This window comes from Apteryx mantelli, chromosome 1 (assembly GCF_036417845.1).
Source record: "Apteryx mantelli isolate bAptMan1 chromosome 1, bAptMan1.hap1, whole genome shotgun sequence".
NCBI lineage: Eukaryota > Metazoa > Chordata > Aves > Apterygiformes > Apterygidae > Apteryx > Apteryx mantelli.
In genome coordinates, this window is record NC_089978.1 from 189,465,419 (window position 1) to 189,486,264 (window position 20,846).

General features: G+C 43.0%; 1 protein-coding gene across 3 annotated transcripts; it reads left to right on the forward strand.

Annotated features, from left to right (window-relative positions):
• Positions 1 to 743: 743 nt before the first annotated feature.
• On the forward strand, positions 744 to 20,737 carry PRICKLE1 (prickle planar cell polarity protein 1). 3 transcript variants are annotated; one of them, XM_067314497.1, is made up of 8 exons: positions 744 to 1,003; positions 11,363 to 11,547; positions 13,823 to 13,936; positions 14,774 to 14,911; positions 15,417 to 15,620; positions 16,185 to 16,371; positions 16,510 to 17,373; positions 18,472 to 20,737. In XM_067314497.1, exons 1-8 carry the CDS (start codon positions 808 to 810, stop codon positions 19,326 to 19,328), a joined length of 2,745 nt encoding a protein of 914 aa, XP_067170598.1. In that variant the 5' UTR covers positions 744 to 807; the 3' UTR covers positions 19,329 to 20,737. The 3 variants fall into 3 exon arrangements, with proteins under 3 accessions (XP_067170598.1, XP_067170611.1, XP_067170604.1); XM_067314503.1 differs by lacking the exon at positions 744 to 1,003 and adding an exon at positions 5,208 to 5,244; XM_067314510.1 differs by lacking the exons at positions 13,823 to 13,936; positions 14,774 to 14,911 and having other exon boundaries at positions 745 to 1,003.
• Positions 20,738 to 20,846: the final 109 nt, after the last annotated feature.

Here is a 20,846-nt window from a genome sequence, read left to right on the forward strand (position 1 = left end):
GTCTGTCATGGTCCTGAGGTTCGGATATTTTTATACATAGAGATCAGCTGGTTTCCTGTTCTTCTTAGAGTCCTTAATTCCCCACTGTTTTTTTGTTTTTGTTTTTGTTTTTTTGTTTTTTGGGGTTTTTTTTAATGCAAGGAGCAGCAGGAGCTCGGTTCCTCTGCCTTCCCCTCACCTGGGAGAGCACCGATGCTACTTGTTTAAGACAGTACAGAGGTCATTCAAAGTCAGCGGTGGTGGTAGCTTGTTTGGGGTTGGGGGCGCCTCTCAGGCCTGCAGATGAGGCCCGGGCGCCCTCCCGTATGACTGTCGGTGGGCTGCCGGGGGGGGTTGTCAGTGTCTAAATGTTAGCCCAGGTCGGAGCCCTTCCGCTGCCCTGTTGCGTGATGTGCAGACGGCCCCTTGGCGCTGTTCCCCGTCTCTCTCCTGGACTGACCCAGGCTCCCCTCCCTGGCTGTCTGGGGGTTCACGTGCTGTTGGCGGCTCAGCCGGATTGGGAGCTGGCGAGGCGCTGCCCGGCTTCCCTGCCCGGCTGCCGGGGGGGCCGGGGGCCCGGGCCGGGGTCGGCCCCAGGCGCGCCCTGGGCCGCGGCAGAGGCTCGCAGCACAATGGAGGGTGGGGTGGGAAACCTATTTCGAGTGGAAACGCCAACAAAAGAGTTGTCGTTAAAACGCATGTTCGTCGTGGCCCGCGCGCAGAAGTTTATGGCTCTGCAAACGTTCAGTCCCCCGAGCAAACAGGCGGCCGGGCTAGCGGCCCTTTTTGGCCTCGGGGGAGGCTTCTTCCCGGTACCGGTGGCCGGAGATGTCTCTCTCTCTCTCTCTGTTCTTAGGCAACACTTCGAATAGAAGAGCGCTGGTGGGAGAAATTCCTGCCAAATTCCTCTCCCCGCTGCCGGCCCCTGGAGCGCCGGGAGGAGCCGCGGGGAGCGGGGCGCGGGTGCCGGGCTGCTGCAGCCCTTCGGGGGATGCCGGCGCGGAGCGGGGCCGCGGGCCCGGAGGTAGGTGAGGGGCTCTGCCCGTGGGGCGGGTGGGCGTTTGGGGAGGAGCCGCGCTGGGGGAGGCTGCCCCGTCGCTGCCTTGCAGCCCAGGGGGAGGGCGGGGGTCCGTGCTCGGCGCGGGCTCCCGGCGGGTCGGCCGAGGAGGGGCAGGGCAGGGCAGGGCGAGCCCCCACCGCCACGGCCGCCCCCTTCCTCCGCCGGGCTGCGCTGGGCGCTCTGACCTGCCCGGGGAGCCCCGGCCCGAGGTGAGGAGCTCGCTGCCGCGGATGCTCCGCCGCCGCGCCGCGCCGGGTCGGAACGGAACCCGGCCCCGGCCCCGCTCACGGTCCCTGCGGAGCCGCTTGCCGCCCGCCTCCGCCGTCGCCCTCTCCTCCCCCGCTGGAGCCGGGGAGCTGCCGGACGTTTCGCCGGGTCTGTTGCTATTTAAAGCCACGGGAGCCTCGGCGGAAAGGGGCTCGGTTTAAAACAGCAAATGCAGCGAGGGGGAGCGTGATCGGGGCTGCAGGGGCAGGGGTGCACCGGGCTGCCCGCTCCTCTCCCGGCTTCGCTTCTCTTGCCGCTCGCATCTGCGCCCCGCTATTATTATTACCATTATTATTTCTTTAAGAGGTAATTTGCGGTTTCTTGTATTTATTTGCTTAATCGTCCGGCTTGCCTGTGAGAGAGTTTAATTAGATGTTGGTGCATAGTTACGGCTGGTGGGAGCTGGGAAAGCCGGGGCTGCCCGCCCGCTCCCCGAGCCCTCCGGCGCTGCCGGCCCGTGGCGCGGGGGGCTCCCGGGGCGGCTGCTGGCGGCGTCTCGGCTGGGCCGGGAGCGCTGCCGTGCCGGCGGGCTGCGGGGGGACCGACCGGGGGGGACGCGGCCTCCCGGGGCGCCGTGGGACTCTGGTAGGCAGAAAAAGCCCGTGCGCAGAGCGCTTTTCTACCTGGCTAGCAGGGCGTCGCGGCTGGCTCTTTCGAGATGAGCTTGTGTACTTAAACGTATCTGTCAGAGTAAACGGGGCTATGCGTGGAATTTTGTTTTTACAACTCCAGTCTTGTGGCTTATTGAACACTTTCTTGAAGTGTTTTCTCTGGAAACTTGTCTCAAATGAGGTCTGTAAGCCTTAACAAAGAAGGGTGTTGTTCAGGAGCCAACAGGTGACAGGGTGAAACCTGAGTATATGTGTACATTGGAGTAAAGTCTGGCTGCTGTTTAAAATAGAATTTAAAAAATCAATGGGAGACTGTAAAGGCTAGATTTCCTTCTTTCTAAATCTGTGCACCCTCTCACGGAGAGCGGGGAGAAAAGATTCACTGGGAACCTGCTGCCTCGGCTGCTGCTTTGGTTCTTGCCTGACCATGGCATGCACTTGCATTTCTGTCGGCTCGATACAGCGCCAAACACAATACATCCGAGTAAGATGTTTTGGCATGGGGTAATGCTTTGTCATGGTGCTTCCTCCTTTTGTTAATTTTAAGTAGTCTGTCTTTGCAGTATCAGCAGGCATTATTCACGGAAAGAAAATACCATGAAAAGAATTGCTAGACTTCCAGTTGGGAAAGTGATCTTTGGCCTACAGTGCAAGAGAAGATTATTTAACTCTTCTGGCGGTCCTTGCACACGGGCTGATACTTAAAGAAAGTTGTCTTCTCGGGTCCATCTAAAATCTGTTGAATGATGAAGTACACAAGCTTCCTTCCTTCCCCCCAGCTCTTTGGATATTAGTTAGTAAATGAATCGAGCAGCTGAAAAAGTTGCTGTGTGCTGGTGCTGATCCAAATTCTGCTATCCAAATTTGGATTTAAGTTTCTGAAGTATAAAGCTGTCAAGTACTGCCTGGGAATATATTACTCATATTGTGGCTAGGGAATAGGATTTTCTGATCGTTCGTGTAATATGTCTTGTAATACATCTTACAATTATTAATCCTTATTTTATGGTGCTTTATTGCCGTACCACACCCTTCCTCTTCTAACTTAGTTATCATGCATTAGGGGTTAAATAAGCAGGTGACTGGGCTGGCCATGATAATTTTAACTCCTTGGGCCTTCCTTACCCTTCCTTGTGAATGGGTGCATGTGATATGCATCTTGTATCCCCTATAGCCTTGTTAACAAGCATTCTAACAAAAAAGCTGTTAAACAATTTGCCCTGCAGGACAGAGTAAAACAGCAGGGGATGGGCAAGGAGATGTTTGTCTAACTGTGCTCACAAATCATGACCTCTTCTATCTGGTCAGAGGTAACAGTGGGACATAATCAGCGAGCTGGAAAACCTAGCGTAAAGATAACCTTCATATTGGATTCAACGATAGCTTTGCTTTAAGTATGACAGCCTATTATTTTATGTACCAGTGGATTTATAATTAGGAGTACAGTTTGTCTTCGCTTCTGACCTCCGAGAATTTTGTCATATATGGTCATTTTAATACAGCAGTAGAAAAAATGTATTAATTGCTTTCCTTTTTAAATCAAATTTAGTTGTTTGATTCAATTATGTGATTCATAGTTGTCAAGCTGCCAGCGAAGTATCTCCTTGTAGATTATGAAGCTTTAATTGAGATAGCATTTGAACAGAGGCGAAACTTCAAAGTGTTATATAGACTTTAAAAAAGCAAAACAAAACACATTTGCTGTATTTGGGGATGTCATGGCATGAGGAGAAAGACCTCCTTTCTAATCATCCCTCGCAAATCACTTATTTTTTCAGCTGTTGTTTATTTTCATCTGAGTCCTCCTTAGGATGTAATCATTTTAAACAGGTCACTTTGAAGAAGGAGCGCAGTGGGGGGGTGGGGAGGAAGTTTCCTGAATCCTGTAGTTTTAAAATGCAAACCAAATTACACTTCAGCAGGAGAGGAAGAACTTCTAAACAAGTAATTGCTAAAATAGATCTGCAAATAGCTTGCTGCTAAGTTGTGCTGTTTTTAGAAACCTCACTCTCAGCAACACCACGATATTTGTAATGTTGATACGTGGTGTATTGTTGGTTAATTTGTAGCTGACTTAGTATTAGCATTACAGTAACATTTTTTTTTTAAGTGAGTGCTGTCCTTTGAGTAATCTCAGTTCATTGAGATTTGAGCCTCACTTTTAACATTTCTGATCCTCTTATTTGGAGAGGAGCACCCAGGTTGTATGATTTTGTTTTGTGGTTTTGAAGGTGTATTTTTCCTTTATTCTCCACCACATACTTTCAACCTGCTCTCTTTTAGAGGGCCAATGGGCCTATGGTGTCTGTTTTTGTCTTGTTAGAGCTGGAGAACTGGATGTCTGAAATAAATATGTAAAATTGGTGACCCAGACAGGATCAGTCTTGGTGGAAAAGCAGCATGGTCCCTCTTATCAGTGCCTTGTCTTCTTCTGGATTTAGGCAACTCTCCTGCATCTGTGTGTCTATCTTTGGCATACTTGAAATCCTAACATTACCAAGCACTGCTGGTACTAAGCAGAAGTAGCATGTAACCTAAGGGTTCAAAAATCCTCAGAAAAGTTAATGTACATTCATTTTGAAAGTTTTTTTCCCTTTTCTTTCAAGTGGAGAAAATAAGCCAGAGCAGTTAATTTTTGATCTTAGAGGTTTTTGAACAATCAAGATTAAACAACTAATCCATTACTTGACGTGATTTTGAATATCGTGTTAACAAGTCACAGGTATACCTTGATTGAGTGTTTCAGGAATGGCAGAGCTGAATGCGCCTCTTAGGCTAAGTTACATTTCAGACTTGCTGTCCTGGGTGCAGTTGAGATAGGGCTGCCTGGTGAAGCTTTGACACAGGTGTTTCATCTTGTGACTCCTTTTATTTGTGGGTTATTGGGCAGGAGTCAGTTCTTGAAAAACGGCAGTTGGATCAGCACAAATTCTAATGAAACAGTGACATAAGAATTGGAAATATCCCCTTAGATTTCAGCTAGTTAGTGACACTTTACTGTAAACCAACAATCTACCTTATTCTAAAGGGAAACTGTGAAACAGTACATTTACTGCTGAGATCATCTTAGAAAGGACTTGGACTTCTCAGTAATACTGGTTGCAATGAAGGGTGAATTTTATATGTCAGACTTATTTGGGCACACATGATGTGGGATACAAGATGCTAACCCTAGCATCACAGACCTCCTGCACAGTGAGCATGGCTTTTCCTTGTTAGCATTGATTTCTCAACTCTGTCCTCGTATTTGTCTCTCTCACCTTTTCCCCCAATTTCACAGAAACTATAACAACAATATATACCTGATGGTTGGCTTCATTTTTGCTGGTATGTGGAGAGGGGAAAGAGTTTTGTATCATATATTGTTATCTTAATATCTGTTTCTGAAAGAAATTAATTCTGGGGATCTAGAATGCACCTGAATGTCTGTCTTTGTACTTCAAATATTCAAGATTGAGCTGTTAGAGATTTGTTTGTTAATTCAATTCATGTTAGTTTTTCAATATGCTATCATTGCCATCTTGTCGCTTGCTTCTGTAATAGCAAATAAGGCAGTGGAATTAATGCTGTCTGTTCATTGGCAATGAATATGCGTACCGATGCTTTGGCTTCAACTACCTATCTAACCACAAGTGGTTTACACCTCTTGAAAATGATTGCTTTAAAAGGTCAGCTTCTAAACAGTAGAAGAGAAAATGAGGGAAAGGTCTCTTAGAATGAAGTGAAGTTGAATGTATTAATTAGTGGGGATACAATCTACCTGTCTTGGGTGCTGTTAATATGCAAAATAGCAAATACAGGAGTTTGTTTTTCCTTGCCTTCCTTTACAGAGATTGTAATTCAGTAAAGTAAAGCTAAACTGTCTGAATGGCAGGGCTCAGAGGGTTGTGCTCAGTGGCACAAAGCCTAGTTGGAGACCAGTAAATAGCCGTGTACTCCAGGGTCAATACTGGGTCCAGCCCTGTTCAACCTATTCATCAGTGACCTGGATGAAGGGACAGAGTGCACCCTCAGCAAGTTTGCTGACGATACAAAACTGGGAGGAGTGGCCGATACACCAGAGGGCTGTGCTGCCATTCAGAGAGACCTGGCCAGGCTGGAGAGGTGGGCAGAGAGGAACCTCCTGAAGTTCAACAAAGGGAAGTGCAGGGTCCTGCACCTAGGGAGGAATAACCCCATGCACCAGTACAGGTTGGGGGTTGACCCGCTGAAAAGGAGAAGGACCTGGGAGTCCTGATGGACAACAAGGTGACCATGAGGCAGCAATGTGCCCTTGTGGCCAAGAAGACCAATTGTATCCTGGGGTGCATTAGGAAGAGTGTTGCCAGCAGGTCAAGGGAAGTGATCCTCCTCCTCAGCCCTGATGAGGCCACATCTGGAGTACTGCGTCCAGTTCTGGGCTCCCCAGTACAAAAGAGATATGGAGATACTGGAGCAAGTCCAGTGAAGGACTGCTAAGATAATTAAGGGACTGGAGCATCTCTGAAATGCCTCTCTGAAATGCCTGTACACCAATGCACACAGCATGGGGAACAAACAGGAAGAAATAGAGATGTGTGTGCGGTCGCAGGGCCATGATCTCATTGCCATTACAGAGACATGGTGGGATAGCTCGCATGACTGGAGTGCTGTCATGGATGGCTACGTGCTTTTTAGGAAAGACAGGCCAGGCAAGCGAGGTGGTGGAGTTGCTCTTTATGTGAGAGAGCAACTGGAATGTATTGAGCTGTGCCTAGGGGTGGATGAAGAGCGAGTCGAGAGCTTATGGGTAAGGATCAAAGGGCAGGCTAGCATGGGTGACACTGTTGTGGGTGTTTACTACAGGCCACCTGATCAGGAAGAGGAAGTCGATGAGGCCTTCTACAGACAGCTGGAAGTAGCCTCACGATCCCAGGCCCTGGTTCTCATGGGGGACTTCAACCACCCCGATATCTGCTGGAAAGACAACACAGCTAGGCACAAACAGTCCTGGACGTTCCTGCAGAGCATTGGTGACAACTTCTTGACACAGGTGGTGGAGGAGCCAACGAGGAGAGGTGTGCTGCTGGACCTCGTACTAACAAACAAAGAAGGACTGGTGGAAGATGTGAAGGTCGGGGGCTGCCTTGGCTGCAGTGACCATGAGATGGTGGAGTTCAGGATCCTGCGAGGAGGCAGCAGGGCACTAAGTAGGATCGCAACCCTGGACTTCAGGAGAGCAAACTTTGGCCTCTTCAGGGACCTACTTGGAGGAATCCCATGGGTGAGGGCCCTAAAAGGAAGGAGTGCTCAAGAGAGCTGGTTAATATTCAAACATCACCTCCTCCAGGCTCAAGAGCGGTGCATCCCTATGAGTAGGAAGTCAAGCAAAGGAGGTAGGAGACCTGCATGGATGAGCAAGGAGCTCCTGGCAAAACTCAACCAGAAGAAGGAAGTCTACAGAAAGTGGAAAGGGGGACAGGTCACTTGGGAGGAATATAGGAACGTTGTCAGAGTATGCAGGGATGCGACGAGGAAGGCTAAGGCCCGTTTGGAATTAAATCTGGCAAGAGATGTCAAGGACAGCAAGAAGGGCTTCTTCAAATACATCAGCAGCAAGAGGAAGACTAGGGAAAATGTGGGCCCTTTGCTGAATGGGGTGGGTGCCCTGGTGATGAAGGATGAAGAGAAGGCAGAGTTACTGAATGCCTTCTTTGCTTCAGTCTTTACTGCTCAGGCCAGCCCTCAGGAACCCCAGACCCTGGAGGCAAGAGAGAAAGTCTGGAGGAAGGAAGACTTTCCCTTGGTCGAGGAGGATCGGGTTAGAGATCATTTAAGCAAACTTGACACCCACAAATCCATGGGCCCTGATGGGATGCACCCACAGGTGCTGAGGGAGCTGGCGGACATTATTGCTAAGCCACTCTCCATCATCTTTGAAAGGTCATGGAGAACAGGAGAGGTGCCTGAAGACTGGAAGAAAGCCAGTGTCACCCCAGTCTTCAAAAAGGGCAAGAAGGAGGACCCAGGGAACTACAGGCCAGTCAGCCTCACCTGCATCCCTGGAAAGGTGATGGAGCAGCTCATCCTGGAAGCCATCTCCAAGCATGTGGAGGAAAAGAAGGTGATCAGGAGTAGTCAGCATGGCTTCACCAAGGGGAAATCATGCCTAACCAATCTGATAGCCTTCTATGCTGGAATGACTGGCTGGGTAGATGAGGGGAGAGCAGTGGATGTTGTCTACCTAGACTTCAGCAAGGCTTTTGACACTGTCTCCCATAGCATCCTCATAGACAAGCTCAGGAAGTGTGGGCTGGATGAGTGGACAGTGAGGTGGATTGAGAACTGGCTGAATGGCAGAGCTCAGAGGGTTGTGATCAGCCATGAAGAGTCTAGTTGGAGGCCTGCAGCCAGCGGTGTCCCCCCAGGGGTCAGTACTGGGTCCAGTCTTGTTCAACTTCTTCATCAGTGACCTGGATGAAGGGACAGAGTGCACCCTCAGCAAGTTTGCTGATGATACAAAACTGGGAGGAGTGGCCGATACGCCAGAGGGCTGTGCTGCCATTCAGAGAGACCTGGACAGGCTGGAGAGGTGGGCGGAGAGGAATCTCATGAAGTTCAACAAAGGCAAATGCAGGGTCCTGCACCTGGGGAGGAATAACGCCATGCACCAGTACAGCTTGGGGGTTGACCTGCTGGAAAGCAGCTGTGCTGAGAAGGACCTGGGAGTGCTGGTGGACACCAAGTTAAGCATGAGGCAGCAATGTGCCCTTGTGGCCAAGAAGGCCAATGGTGTCCTGGGGTGCATCAGGAAGAGTGTTGCCAGCAGGTCGAGGGAGGTGATTCTCCCCCTCTACTCAGCCCTGCTGAGGCCACACCTGGAGTACTGCGTCCAGTTCTGGGCTCCCCAGTACAAGAGGGATGTGGCACTACTGGAGCAAGTCCAGCGAAGGGCTACAAAGATGATGAGGGGACTGGAGCATCTCTCTTATGAGGAAAGACTGAGAGAGCTGGTCCTGTTTAGCTTGGAGAAGAGAAGGCTGAGAGGAGATCTTATTAATGTGTACAAGTATCTGAAGGGAGGGTGTCGAGAGGATGGAGCCAGACTCTTTTCAGTGGTGCCCAGTGACAGGACGCGAGGCAACGGGCACAAACTGAAACACAGACAATTCCATCTGAACATGAGGAAAAACTTCTTGACTGTGAGGGTGACAGAGCACTGGAACAGGTTGCCCAGAGAGGTTGTGGAGTCTCCTTCTCTGGAGATATTCAAAACATGCCTGGATGCAATCCTGTGCAACGTGCTCTAGGTGACCCTGCTTGAGCAGGGGGGTTGGACTAGATGATCTCCAGAGGTCCCTTCCAACCTCAGCGATTCTGTGATCTCTCATATGAGGAGAGGCTGAGAGAGCTGGGACTCTTCAGCCTGGAGAAGAGTGAGGGGGGTCTTATCAATGCTTTTAAAAATCTGAAGGGAGGTGTAAAGAGGATGGGGCCAGACTCTTTTCAGTGGTGCCCAGTGACAGGACGAGAGGCAACAGACACAAACTGAAACACAGGAAGGTCTATCTGAGCATAAGGAAAAGCTATTTTACTGTGAGGGTGGTTTAACACAGGCACAGATTGCCCAGAGAGATTGTGGAGTCTCCTTCTCTGGAGATATTCAAAAGCCATCTGGACATGGTCCTGTGCAACATGCTGTAGGTGACCCTGCTTGAGCAGGGGGGTTGGACTAGATGATCTCCAGAGGTCCCTTCCAACCTCAACCATTCTGTGATTCTGTGTAAAAAGCTGTTTTGCTAGCCTTCAGTTGTTCAACTAGAGTAAGATTTTAGAAATTTGCCTGACTTCTGTCAAGCTTTGTAGAAGTACACTGTTCTTAGAGGAGGTTGGCAGGTTTGCTTACTTCAGAGAAGAATAAAGAAATCTTTTACTACAGTGCAGCTATGCAGTGCAATGATAGTGCATTGGCATCTTAGCAGTAAATCAAAAATAGCACATATATTTTCAAACAAGTTTTGGAATAAAGTTAACAAAAATCTTAAGTTAAATTTTTGAGCACTAGCCCAGTGGAATAATTAAGTAATTCCATCTCTTTTTATTGGATGTGAGAATGTATAGATGTATTGAAAACACGGATAGATAGAATGTGTAATACTAAATATCGTCACTTCTGTGAGTTTTTGTTTGTTTACTTTGTGTGCCTATGGCCACTTTTCATTGAGCAGGTTTGGGTTACATGAGGAATGCCATACTGAATAAACAGCGTCTGGCACTAACCAGTACCTCATGCCTCTCCTGAGGGAGAAACTCCTGCTGTGTAACAAGCAGAATAGTTAGGTACTAGGTCTTAAACTTTTCTTCCAGCTGTGGTCTAGCAGTAACTTAGTTTTTCTAATATGGTGGTGATGAGACCTGTAATGTAATGTGAAATGAGCCAGAAGTTTTTTAGATTGCTCTCTCGTTTAGACCCAACAGCAAGCTTATATGTCAAGGTGATGAAAACTTTCTATGGCTGGCCTACAGCCCAAATCTAGCACATATAAAATGGCATCTATATTTAGATGAATAGGTGAAAGAATTGCCTGAAACAGGGAACATACAGCTCATTTGTAATGTACTGCTTATTTCTAACCCCAGGTGATCGGGATGTCAGTCGTGGCAAAATACATCCTCTTTGGTTTTGGTAGTGATGTGTATTTCACTGAAATTCCTATTCAGGATTTCCTAGGAACTTCTGATAGAATTAGTGAAAAATATTTAAGGTTTTTTTTTTTCTTATTGCAGAGTGTTATAGATCTTGATGAGAACCTTCTTTGACAATTTTGGCTGAAAATGGTCCCACTGATACTAAACTTTGTAGACTTCATGAATCAAAGAAAGCATGTCCCTGTAGGGTTTTAAATTAACAGAACAATCATAATGTATTTTACAGAGCCTAATCTGACATAATTGGATTTCAGATACTTAACTGGACCAACGCCCTTCTGATCTGATACAGCTGAAGCAAAGTTCTCAGAAGAATCTAACAGACTTTCATTGCCCACTTTATGCCTACCTCGTTAAAAACAGGATGCTAATTGCACAACTGTCTTTCCCCAAGCATTTCTTTAGTTTTGGACAAGCAGTTTTCATGTCTTCTGTGTTACTAGATTGGTAACAACTTCAAAAAGAGTTCATGTAATTCATTTTATTAATATCTGCTCAACACGAGTCTTTCCTTAGCCTGCAATGTTTCAAAACAAGCAGAAGTGCAAAAGACAACAAGTATTAATATTGAAATATATGTTGGTTACTAAATGCAGTGGTGTGTGTCTAGTTTTCTTTTCCTTGTTTTTTTTTTTTTGGATTGTAGCAAGTTGTAACAATACTTCAATAACTTTGTATTCTGTGCAACATAAGGAATACTGAACTGTTGTAAGATTATTTACACTGATAGTCGCTGCATGTTCAAATTAATTAACGCTCTGGTAATCTCTTCCTCCAGATCAACTGCTTGATGAACTGCAGCTGAAATATTTAACGCTTCATACTTACGTTATGCCATTGGAGATGGAGCCCAAAGCAAACAGTCTTGCTTTTGGGTGTCAGCGAAGCTCAACATCTGATGATGATTCTGGCTGTGCCTTGGAAGAATATGCCTGGGTCCCACCGGGCCTTAGACCAGAGCAGGTACAAACTGTGGCTCTTTATTTTTAAAACAACCCTAATAAGAACTGTCTCAGTGAGTGATACCCTGCAGAAGGTCTTATGTATATTCTTATCTATACAAGTCTTATATATATTCTTAAAACTTTTAACATTTTGTATTGTTTCTTATTCCAGTAAGATGGTCTTAAGGGAGCTTAAAATCCTGGTCATTCAGGAATTTATATTTCAAAAAATGTTTTTTAGTCAAGATTTTTCAATAAATGTGTCACACAAGTATATATTCTAGAGTCAAAACAGCATAGAAAATGCTAACTTTCTCTTTGAAATAAGTTATTTGGTTAAATTAAAGCTCACGGCATACCTTGTGGCATTGTATTATTTGGTCAGTACTTTACTGGTTTTGTACAACCCTTTGCCTAAATAACTAGGGATTTGACATCCAAAAAATGTATGTTACTATAGCACACAGAAATGAAAGCATTCTGTCATTGTGACAATTGCTAACATATTTTACATTTGTTTAAATAGCTGTATGTCTGCTCTTTATTCATGCCAGGATTCCTCTTGCACATTCACTGGAGTTGACACTTGTGGCTTGAGGGTTGGTTGGGCTGTTCCCTTCTCCCTCTCCCCTTTCTTCTTTATCTGCTAGAACATAATGCTAATGGAAATGCAAGTTAAATTATCAATGAGAAAGTTGGCTCTGCATGATTGAAATGAAAATCCAATAATATTCCTTTAATGATCTTGCAATTGTACTGAAGCTGTGTATTTAATAATATCCAGAAGTCAAACTTCAGTGTTAAATGGATAGAGTGACTTTCTGTTAAAGGAGGGAGAGCAACTCTCATTCAGCTGGTCAGCTAATACAGTTCATAGTTATGAAGGCACAAAAGATGTATCCTTTTTGCTATGTAGAGTTTTTTTTTAATCATGAATAAAGTAACAAGTCAGCAGGAATAGCAAATAAATTGTTATTTTTAGTGAAATTATTTTTATCGCTTACTTTAGCATATATAAGAATCCTCATGAATCTGAGGTAAAAGCAAAACAGCAAGTTAACATTTAGCCAGAACAATTAAATAAATTCAGTAAAATATCCTCATATTCCAGCTACCAAAACTTTAATTAAAGATTCTTTTCTAGGAAGAATAGCTGTATTTTGAAAACAGTGTAATAAACTTGAGAAATGGGCATAAAGTGTCTTTAAAAGCTGCTTCTCGTTCTGCATGTTGTTAGCTTTTCCTGCAGCTTCTTGAAATACAATCAGTAGTAAGTGGGCTTACAGTAGACTTTTGATGTTTAAATTTTGGTTAAATGAAAGCCAAATAATGTTTTGTACAAGCTTTCCCATATAATTTTGATTGCTTCCTGAGTCAAGTGACTGATTACTGCCTCTTTTTCATCTATCTTGCACAGTAATAAGCTGTTGACCTAAGCATTATTTAAATCTGGATGGCAAGTAATATTTTTGCCAATAGTCTGGTCTTATTTACAGCCTCAGGCCTTGTGACAAGCTGGAAACTGCATAGGAAAAACAATAAATCTGTAGCTGTTCCACAAAAATATTTTTTGCCATTGGGCTTTGTCATAGCATTCATTACAGTTTTCCTGTCATAATTCTCTTCTGAAAAAATGAGTGGAGATTGATCTGAAAATATTTTCAAGTAGGTTTAGAGTGTGTGTTCAGCCCATGAAAATTTCATAGTTAATTTGTGTCTGATTGAAATGTGGCTGGATCCAGCCTGCTCCCAAGGGAAGGGTGTTTCTGTCTTCCTACCAAAGCTCACATGGAAGCAATGAAAGCTGATGCTCGGGATGAACCTGATCAGCAGGAAACTACAAAACAGCTTTTGTCTCAGCAATGTGTAAAATGCACAGAGCAAATTAAATTTGTTTATATAGTGGCTGTTTTCTGGAAAGCTTCATGTCTTGCATGGTAAACTGCAGAAGGGAACTTGGAATTTCAACAGGCTTGTTGCCCAGCCCTAAAGGGGGTGGGAATAATGAGAACATTAAATTTGCATAATTTATGATACCCCTAATTGTCACTGCAAATTGCATTCCAGAAAAGCAATTCAGCAGCTGGGTGCTAGCTATATCAGAGGCAATTCAGGTTTGCCGAGTTAGTTCATCTGGGTCTCGTATTTTCAGCGCAAGTCCTGTCACGAGTCTAATGTAGCATATCCTTTTTCTTTTGTAAGTAAGACTTGGGATAAAGCAGTAGCTGAAGGATGCTTACAGTGTTTGGGTGATATGTGTCTCTTGATCTGAATTCTACATACCTCCTGTTCAGGTACAGCAGTACTTTGCCTGTTTGCCAGAGGACAAGGTCCCTTACATTAACAGCCCTGGAGAGAAACACAGAATTAAACAACTTCTGTATCAGTTGCCACCCCACGATAATGAGGTGAATATGGAACTTACAGATGAATGGTCACGATTTGGGTCTTGCTTGCTTCTTTTGCACAGAGAATTACCTACCTGTGTATTTATGACAAGCCAAAAATATTGCTTGTAGTGGCATCTAACCTATAAAACAGCATGGTGTGTACACCGAATCCATTGTTTAGCTTGCGTTTCACTTGTGTTCAGATAAGAGCTGTCTGGAAGGACACTGCCTCTTCTTGTTAGGAAGGTTGGTGTCAGTGCAATAAACTTCACACAAGTTGGTTTTATAGTGTTTGCAGCCACCCACCAATTACCAGGAACCTAAAATTCCTGGAATTTCATTGTAGTGCACAAAAAGGATGCTTTGTGATAGTAAAAGCTTTGCATCTCAGATATGCAGTGTAATTTGGGGTAGAAGTGGAAATAACAAACAAGCCCTTTGTGTGTGTGGGGGGGGTGTCAGTACTTAAGATCTTGTGTATACTGCCATACTTAGTTTAATTGTGGGCATCTAACCATAAATCTAAATGACTCTGTTATGGCTGTATTTGATTTAGCTTCATTCAATTGTTTTAGGATAGCAACGGTTTTTGGTTTGGCTTTTTAAAATACTATTTTCTGCCTAGACTGCTTCTTCATTTGGTATCTTTTTTTTTTCCTGTAAGGCAAAATCTCTCTCTGTACTAGGCTTGTATTGTGCCATATTAACTAGAAGTAAAGACTGTAGAGAAGACATGTTGGAAAAGTTTAATAATGATTGCCAGCATGCCTGATGTCTTGCATATGTGCACTTAGTTAATAAGATTTTTAAATAATATATTAATATCTAAAATAAGTTCTGTGTTTTTTGTGGAAGGTGAGATACTGTCAGTCTTTAAGTGAAGAAGAAAAGAAGGAGCTGCAGATGTTTAGTTCTCAGCGCAAAAAGGAGGCGCTTGGGAGAGGCACTATTAAACTACTCTCAAGAGCAGTGATGCATGCAGTTTGTGAACAGGTAATATATTACTAGTGCCACAAGCGAACTAGCGGGATGAATAATTTAAAACCTCAATATCTTGATATTAAATGTAGGCTTATCTCTGTCTATGCCTGAGCTCTGAAAAAAAAAAATTAGAATATTCTTAAAACTGCACATAAATATGATGAAGGTAGTGCTTGCTTAAACAAAACACAACTTTTGATACTAGAAATGTACTGGATATTTGATATATTTCCTACTCCAAAAAACTGCTGTTGACTCATATTAAAACAAATACACATGAAAAACAGGCATACCTGTACAATTATTTCTATGTATAAAATAAACTTCTAATCATAAAAGTTTTGTTGATGTACAGAATTTGTCTATCCCAAGATTGAGAATATTTTTTTCCCCTTTTGGCAAAATTTTGGAATAATAACTGCATACTAGGTTTGGTGTTTTGAACTTAGCTTAAGTGTGTGTCCGAGGCCAGTTGTCTGGGATGGGAGGTGTGTTCACTTTCTGGTTTTGTTCCTAGTGTGGTACAAAAGTAAATGGCAGTGAAGTTGCAGTCTTTGCCTCGAGAGCTGGGCCTGGTGTGTGCTGGCATCCGTCGTGTTTTGTATGCTTCACATGTAATGAGCTTCTCGTTGACCTAATCTACTTCTACCAAGATGGAAAAATTCACTGTGGCAGACACCATGCTGAACTACTTAAACCTCGATGTTCAGCCTGTGATGAGGTAAATAATTTACATTTTATGTCAATCCACAAATCTGTTATTGCTCAGTTAACAAACTGCATTGCTTGTTTGGGCAATTACTAGCTTCAAATGCATCCCTTTAAGCAACAAAGACTCTGTTGCATAGGTAGGTTTGAAAGCTGAGGGTTGCTTCATTTCTTGTAAAACCAGCAATATCGCAAGCAATGTGATGGTATTTAGAAAACACATACCTGTTTGTAGCTATAATTGAATCTTGTAGACTGAATTAGAAAAAGCATCTGTACAAACATTCCTGGATGCCTTCATAATAGCAACCTTTTCAATTGTTCAGGTTCTTATGTTCTCATTTATTTTTTTGCATTACAAAGTATGGTTTTTCTTAATTCTTTGTTGTTTAAAAAAAAAAAAAAGAGATTAGTGTGCCACAGAAGATTTTTGTTTCTATCTTTGTATCCACAATGCAGCTAAATAAAATCGAATTATTTGGTCTGTTAACTGTACAAACTGGATACTTTACTTGCTCTGAGTCCTAAGGTGAGGTTTTGGCCACTTAACTAAAAGCTTGCTTTTATTTTTTTGAAGATCATTTTTGCTGATGAGTGTACAGAAGCTGAGGGTCGCCACTGGCACATGAAACACTTCTGTTGCCTTGAGTGTGAAACGATCCTGGGTGGACAGAGATACATCATGAAGGACGGGAGACCATTCTGCTGTAACTGTTTTGAATCTCTCTATGCAGAATACTGTGAGACCTGTGGGGAACACATTGGTAAATATGCCCTTTTTAAGTGTTAAACTTAAAAATTAAGTGAAAGCCAATTTATGAGCCAATTTCACATTTCAAGTGTTGGATTGTGCAAGTAATTTCTTTAGAGAACCTAAAGCATTGCTTTTTCTCCCTTTCTAGGTGTTGACCACGCTCAGATGACCTATGATGGACAGCACTGGCATGCCACAGAGACTTGCTTTTCCTGTGCTCAGTGCAAGACCTCTTTGCTTGGTTGCCCCTTCCTTCCAAAGCAAGGGCAGATTTATTGCTCAAAAACCTGCAGCTTGGGTGAGGATGTTCATGCCTCCGACTCTTCTGATTCTGCATTTCAGTCTGCTCAATCAAGAGACTCCAGGAGGAGTGTTCGTATGGGAAAAAGCAGCCGGTCGGCTGACCAGTGCCGCCAGTCTCTCCTTTTGTCACCAGCTCTCAATTACAAATTTCCTGGTCTTTCAAGCAACGCTGATGATACTCTTTCTCGTAAGCTGGATGACTTAAGCCTTTTGAGGCAAGGGGCAGGCTTTGTTAATGAAGACTTCTGGAAAGGAAGAGTAGAGCAAGAAATGCCTGAAGACCCTGAAGAATGGGCTGAACATGAAGACTACATGACTCAACTTCTTCTGAAGTTTGGTGATAAAAGCCTCTTCCAGCAGCCTGCTGAAGTAGACATTAGATCAAGTGAGCACTGGATTTCTGATAGCATAGTCAAGAGCAAGTTGGACTTGAAAAAAAATAATCCAAGCCTAGCAAGTAAAAAGTATCAGTCAGACATGTACTGGGCCCAGTCACAGGATGGCTTGGGTGACTCTGCATATGGCAGCCATCCAGGCCCCGCCAGCAGCAGAAAAATCCAGGAGTTAGACATGGAGCATGGGGCTGCAGGATACAAACATGACCAAACGCTGTGGTATGAAGGTTCACTGGAGTGTTTATCTGATCTGAAACAGCAAGAACAAAGTGTTCGAGACTCAATGGATTCTTTGGCTCTGTCTAACATAACAGGTATCAAGAAAAATCAAATGGTTTTGATAGAGAGGTCAACCAAAGCATATATGTTGTAATATTTTGAATTAAGACTTCTTGTATTTGCAATTTTTAAAAAGCTTTAGTAGCAAGCAGTGTCTGTAAATGAAGCGATAGCTTTTATCAAGCACATATTCTTCTACAAGATAAAATTCTGCTATTTAAATTAAGACTGCACAACTCCTTCCTTTGCTTATAATGAACCCCCATAATGTTAAACAGAGTAAGAATGATCCTGCGCTATGTATTTGTTAGATATACAAACTACCACTTTGAGTAAATTAAGAATTGTTTATGCTGTTTAACAATTACATACATTAAGTACAAAAAGTTGCATTATATACAAGAATAATATTAAAGACGCTCTACAAAATGCTTCAGGTAATTTCCTGGTTTGCCTGTAAAAATATGCAGAAAATCTGAGAAGATGGTAACCTTCTAGCCTTAGGAAATGAGGTTTAGGAGATTAGCTTTGCCCATTGACTAAAAAGACACTGATAATCCACTTTTGCAAACCGCTTGTCAAACTTGATTGATTGAAATTAGCCAAAAGGATAAAAGTCAGATATGCAGTGTGTGTGTGTATTACTTAACCTCCCTTTCCCATTCCTCCACCAAAAAAGCAGCCCTGAGAGTTAGGTATGAGACCAATTTTAAAAGTTATCCTAATCTTCCATTCCTTTCCTTCTGTAATGTGAGTTACTGCAGCTACTTGCGTAGCTCAGAACCAGCCATATGCTGCAGTAAACAAGGACCTACTGAAGGGAGCTAGGTTTAAACTCACTGAACTTCTTCTTGTCTTGATGTCCTAATGTTAGCTAGTTCTTTGGTTATCAGACTTAAATATTTTAAGTAAAAACCTTTTTCAGATATTATAAGGCCTCTTTGTAATTAAAAAAAACCAACAATGCTTGTTCTTCTGTGCAGCTAATCCATTGGAAATAGCTCTAAATCAGTAATAAGGCCTGCTTTAGTGAAAATGTTTTTAATATTTCAGTCTACATATTTCATTATAATACTTCTCTCTTTGATACTCCTCTCATTCTCATTTTCCTGCTCTCTCCACTCCCACCACAGGGGCTTCAATGGATGGAGAAGGCAAGCCACGGCCATCTCTCTATTCCTTGAAAACTTTCCAGGAACTAGAGGTGGAGGACTGTGAGAAAATGAGCAACATGGGAACTCTGAATTCTTCAATGCTCCACCGGAGCACAGAGTCCTTGAAGAGTCTGAGCTCAGAACTGTGTCAGGAAAAGGTGTTACCAGAGGAAAAGCCAGTACATATGCCTGTACTGAGAAGATCTAAATCCCAGTCAAGACCACAGCAAGTAAAGTTTTCAGATGATGTTATTGATAATGGAAGTTATGAGAATGTTGAAATTAGACAACCTCCAATGAGTGAAAGGACTCGTAGGCGTGTTTATCATTTTGAAGAGCGTGGAAGTCGGCCTCATCATCATCATCGTAGAAGATGTAGGAAATCTCGTTCAGATAATGCACTTAACTTGGCTGCAGAAAGATGTTCTCCAAAAGAGAGATTTCGTTTTTATTCTCCTCAGGATCATGAAAAACTTATTCAAAATAAAAGTTCACATGAGATTCAGGCATATATTCAAAATGCGGAGCTGTATGGACGGTATGCTCATACTACTTCTGATTTTGCAGTGCATAATCAAATGGTTGATAAATTTTTTGGATTATATGGTGATGAAGATGACTCTTGGTGTTCGACTTCATCCTCATCATCTGATTCTGAAGAGGAAGGATATTTTCTAGGACAGCCAATTCCACAGCCACGATCACTGAGATATCCATACTACACCGATGACCTTTCTGGTCCAACTACTGCATTATCTAGTTCTCAGTTTGGACAAAGGACAACCAAATCAAAGAAGAAGAGGGGACACAAAGGAAAAAATTGCATAATTTCTTAATTTGTTTTAACAGTTGGGAAGACCAATCAACTCTATAGCTACAGTTTGAACCACATCCTTTTATATTAATAATTGTAATTAGGCAAGTTGCTAAGGTTCTTAATGCTTTGCCAGTGTAAATAACCCCACGAGAGTTTACATTGTAAAAATAACATTTAGAAATGTCACTATGCCAAATAATGATCTGCTCAGATATTGCTAGGTTTATAATACTATGTTTCAGCTGTCAAAATACTGTTACTGCAGTTCTTGATACAGACATTTTGTAGACACTTACTTTGTGCTCGCTACTCACCTATGTTTAGTTAATCTGACAGAAGGGATTCAACAAACATCAATAAATAAAACTGTCCTATACTGTAGCTTTATCCATACAGGTGGTCTTTGACTTTCCTTTTCTCTCCATGAGAACAAAGGCTCTGCACTATGCCCCTTTTCCATTGATAAAGCTCACTCTTCCTCCTGGAAGCTTCTCTACAAAAACTGGAACTTGTTTTATTTAGGAAAATGCTGCTCTTCCAAAGAGTCCTCTATTAAGGAGGCAAAAATCAGATGTGACGGTTGAAATGCTTGAGGCCTTGATCTATTCTAAAGCAGCAGTAAATGACTTTTAATTTCCATGTTTTTCCTTTAAGAATTCTAACCCTGTGTAAGGACTTTGTTTTGCCTGCTAAAGGAAGATATTAATTCAGCTATTTTAGAATTGAACCAAGTTGAAGTTGATGGGTCTAAATCTAGTTGTAACTGCCACTGAACAGTGATGCTTTCTGTGTCCTCTCCTCCACCTCCCCCACCCCAAAGAGTAGAGTACAAATGCTGGAATCCTTTGCTCAGGCATGTAACGCCATTTAAGTCAATAAATCTACTTATGTAACAAATATTTTCATAAGGGCTTAAAGGATTAGGCTCCATATCTGTCTTTTGAAATGCATTATGCAGGTTTTAAAATGTATTCGCTGCAATTCTGAATTGAAAACATTGATATTTATAATGTCGTATTTCATAGCCTAAAGTGTATTCATAATTTAACAGTGCAAATACTAATGTACATATTGTACAGTTAAAATTTTAAAAGCTGAATATTTTTATATCCCTGAATTTGAAAAAGTTTGTTACACTATCGAGATAGATTTGTTAGGGGTTTAACAGCAGCATTATGGATGAAATATCACTTGTATTTTAGTCAGGGGTTTTAAGTTTAAAAATGTTAAAAAATGTTTAGTGTAAAACATCTTAATTTTGTCTACTAGGTATTAAAAGCTCTGTATGCATGGTGGGGCTATGTAAATACTCTCTAAACTATGGCCCTTTTAATCTTGCAAGTGTTATTTATGGGTCAAGCAAAATGTAAGCTACATAAATGTAAAAACCACACAAACATGGAATATACCAGTACAACAAAAATGCAACTCCTGCGGATGTGGTTTTGTTATTGTTCCCCTCCTTTCCCCAAAAGTGTGTCTGATTGTGGCCTGCTTAAAGGAAGACAGATGCTTGGTGCTTCTAGAATGCAAGTGG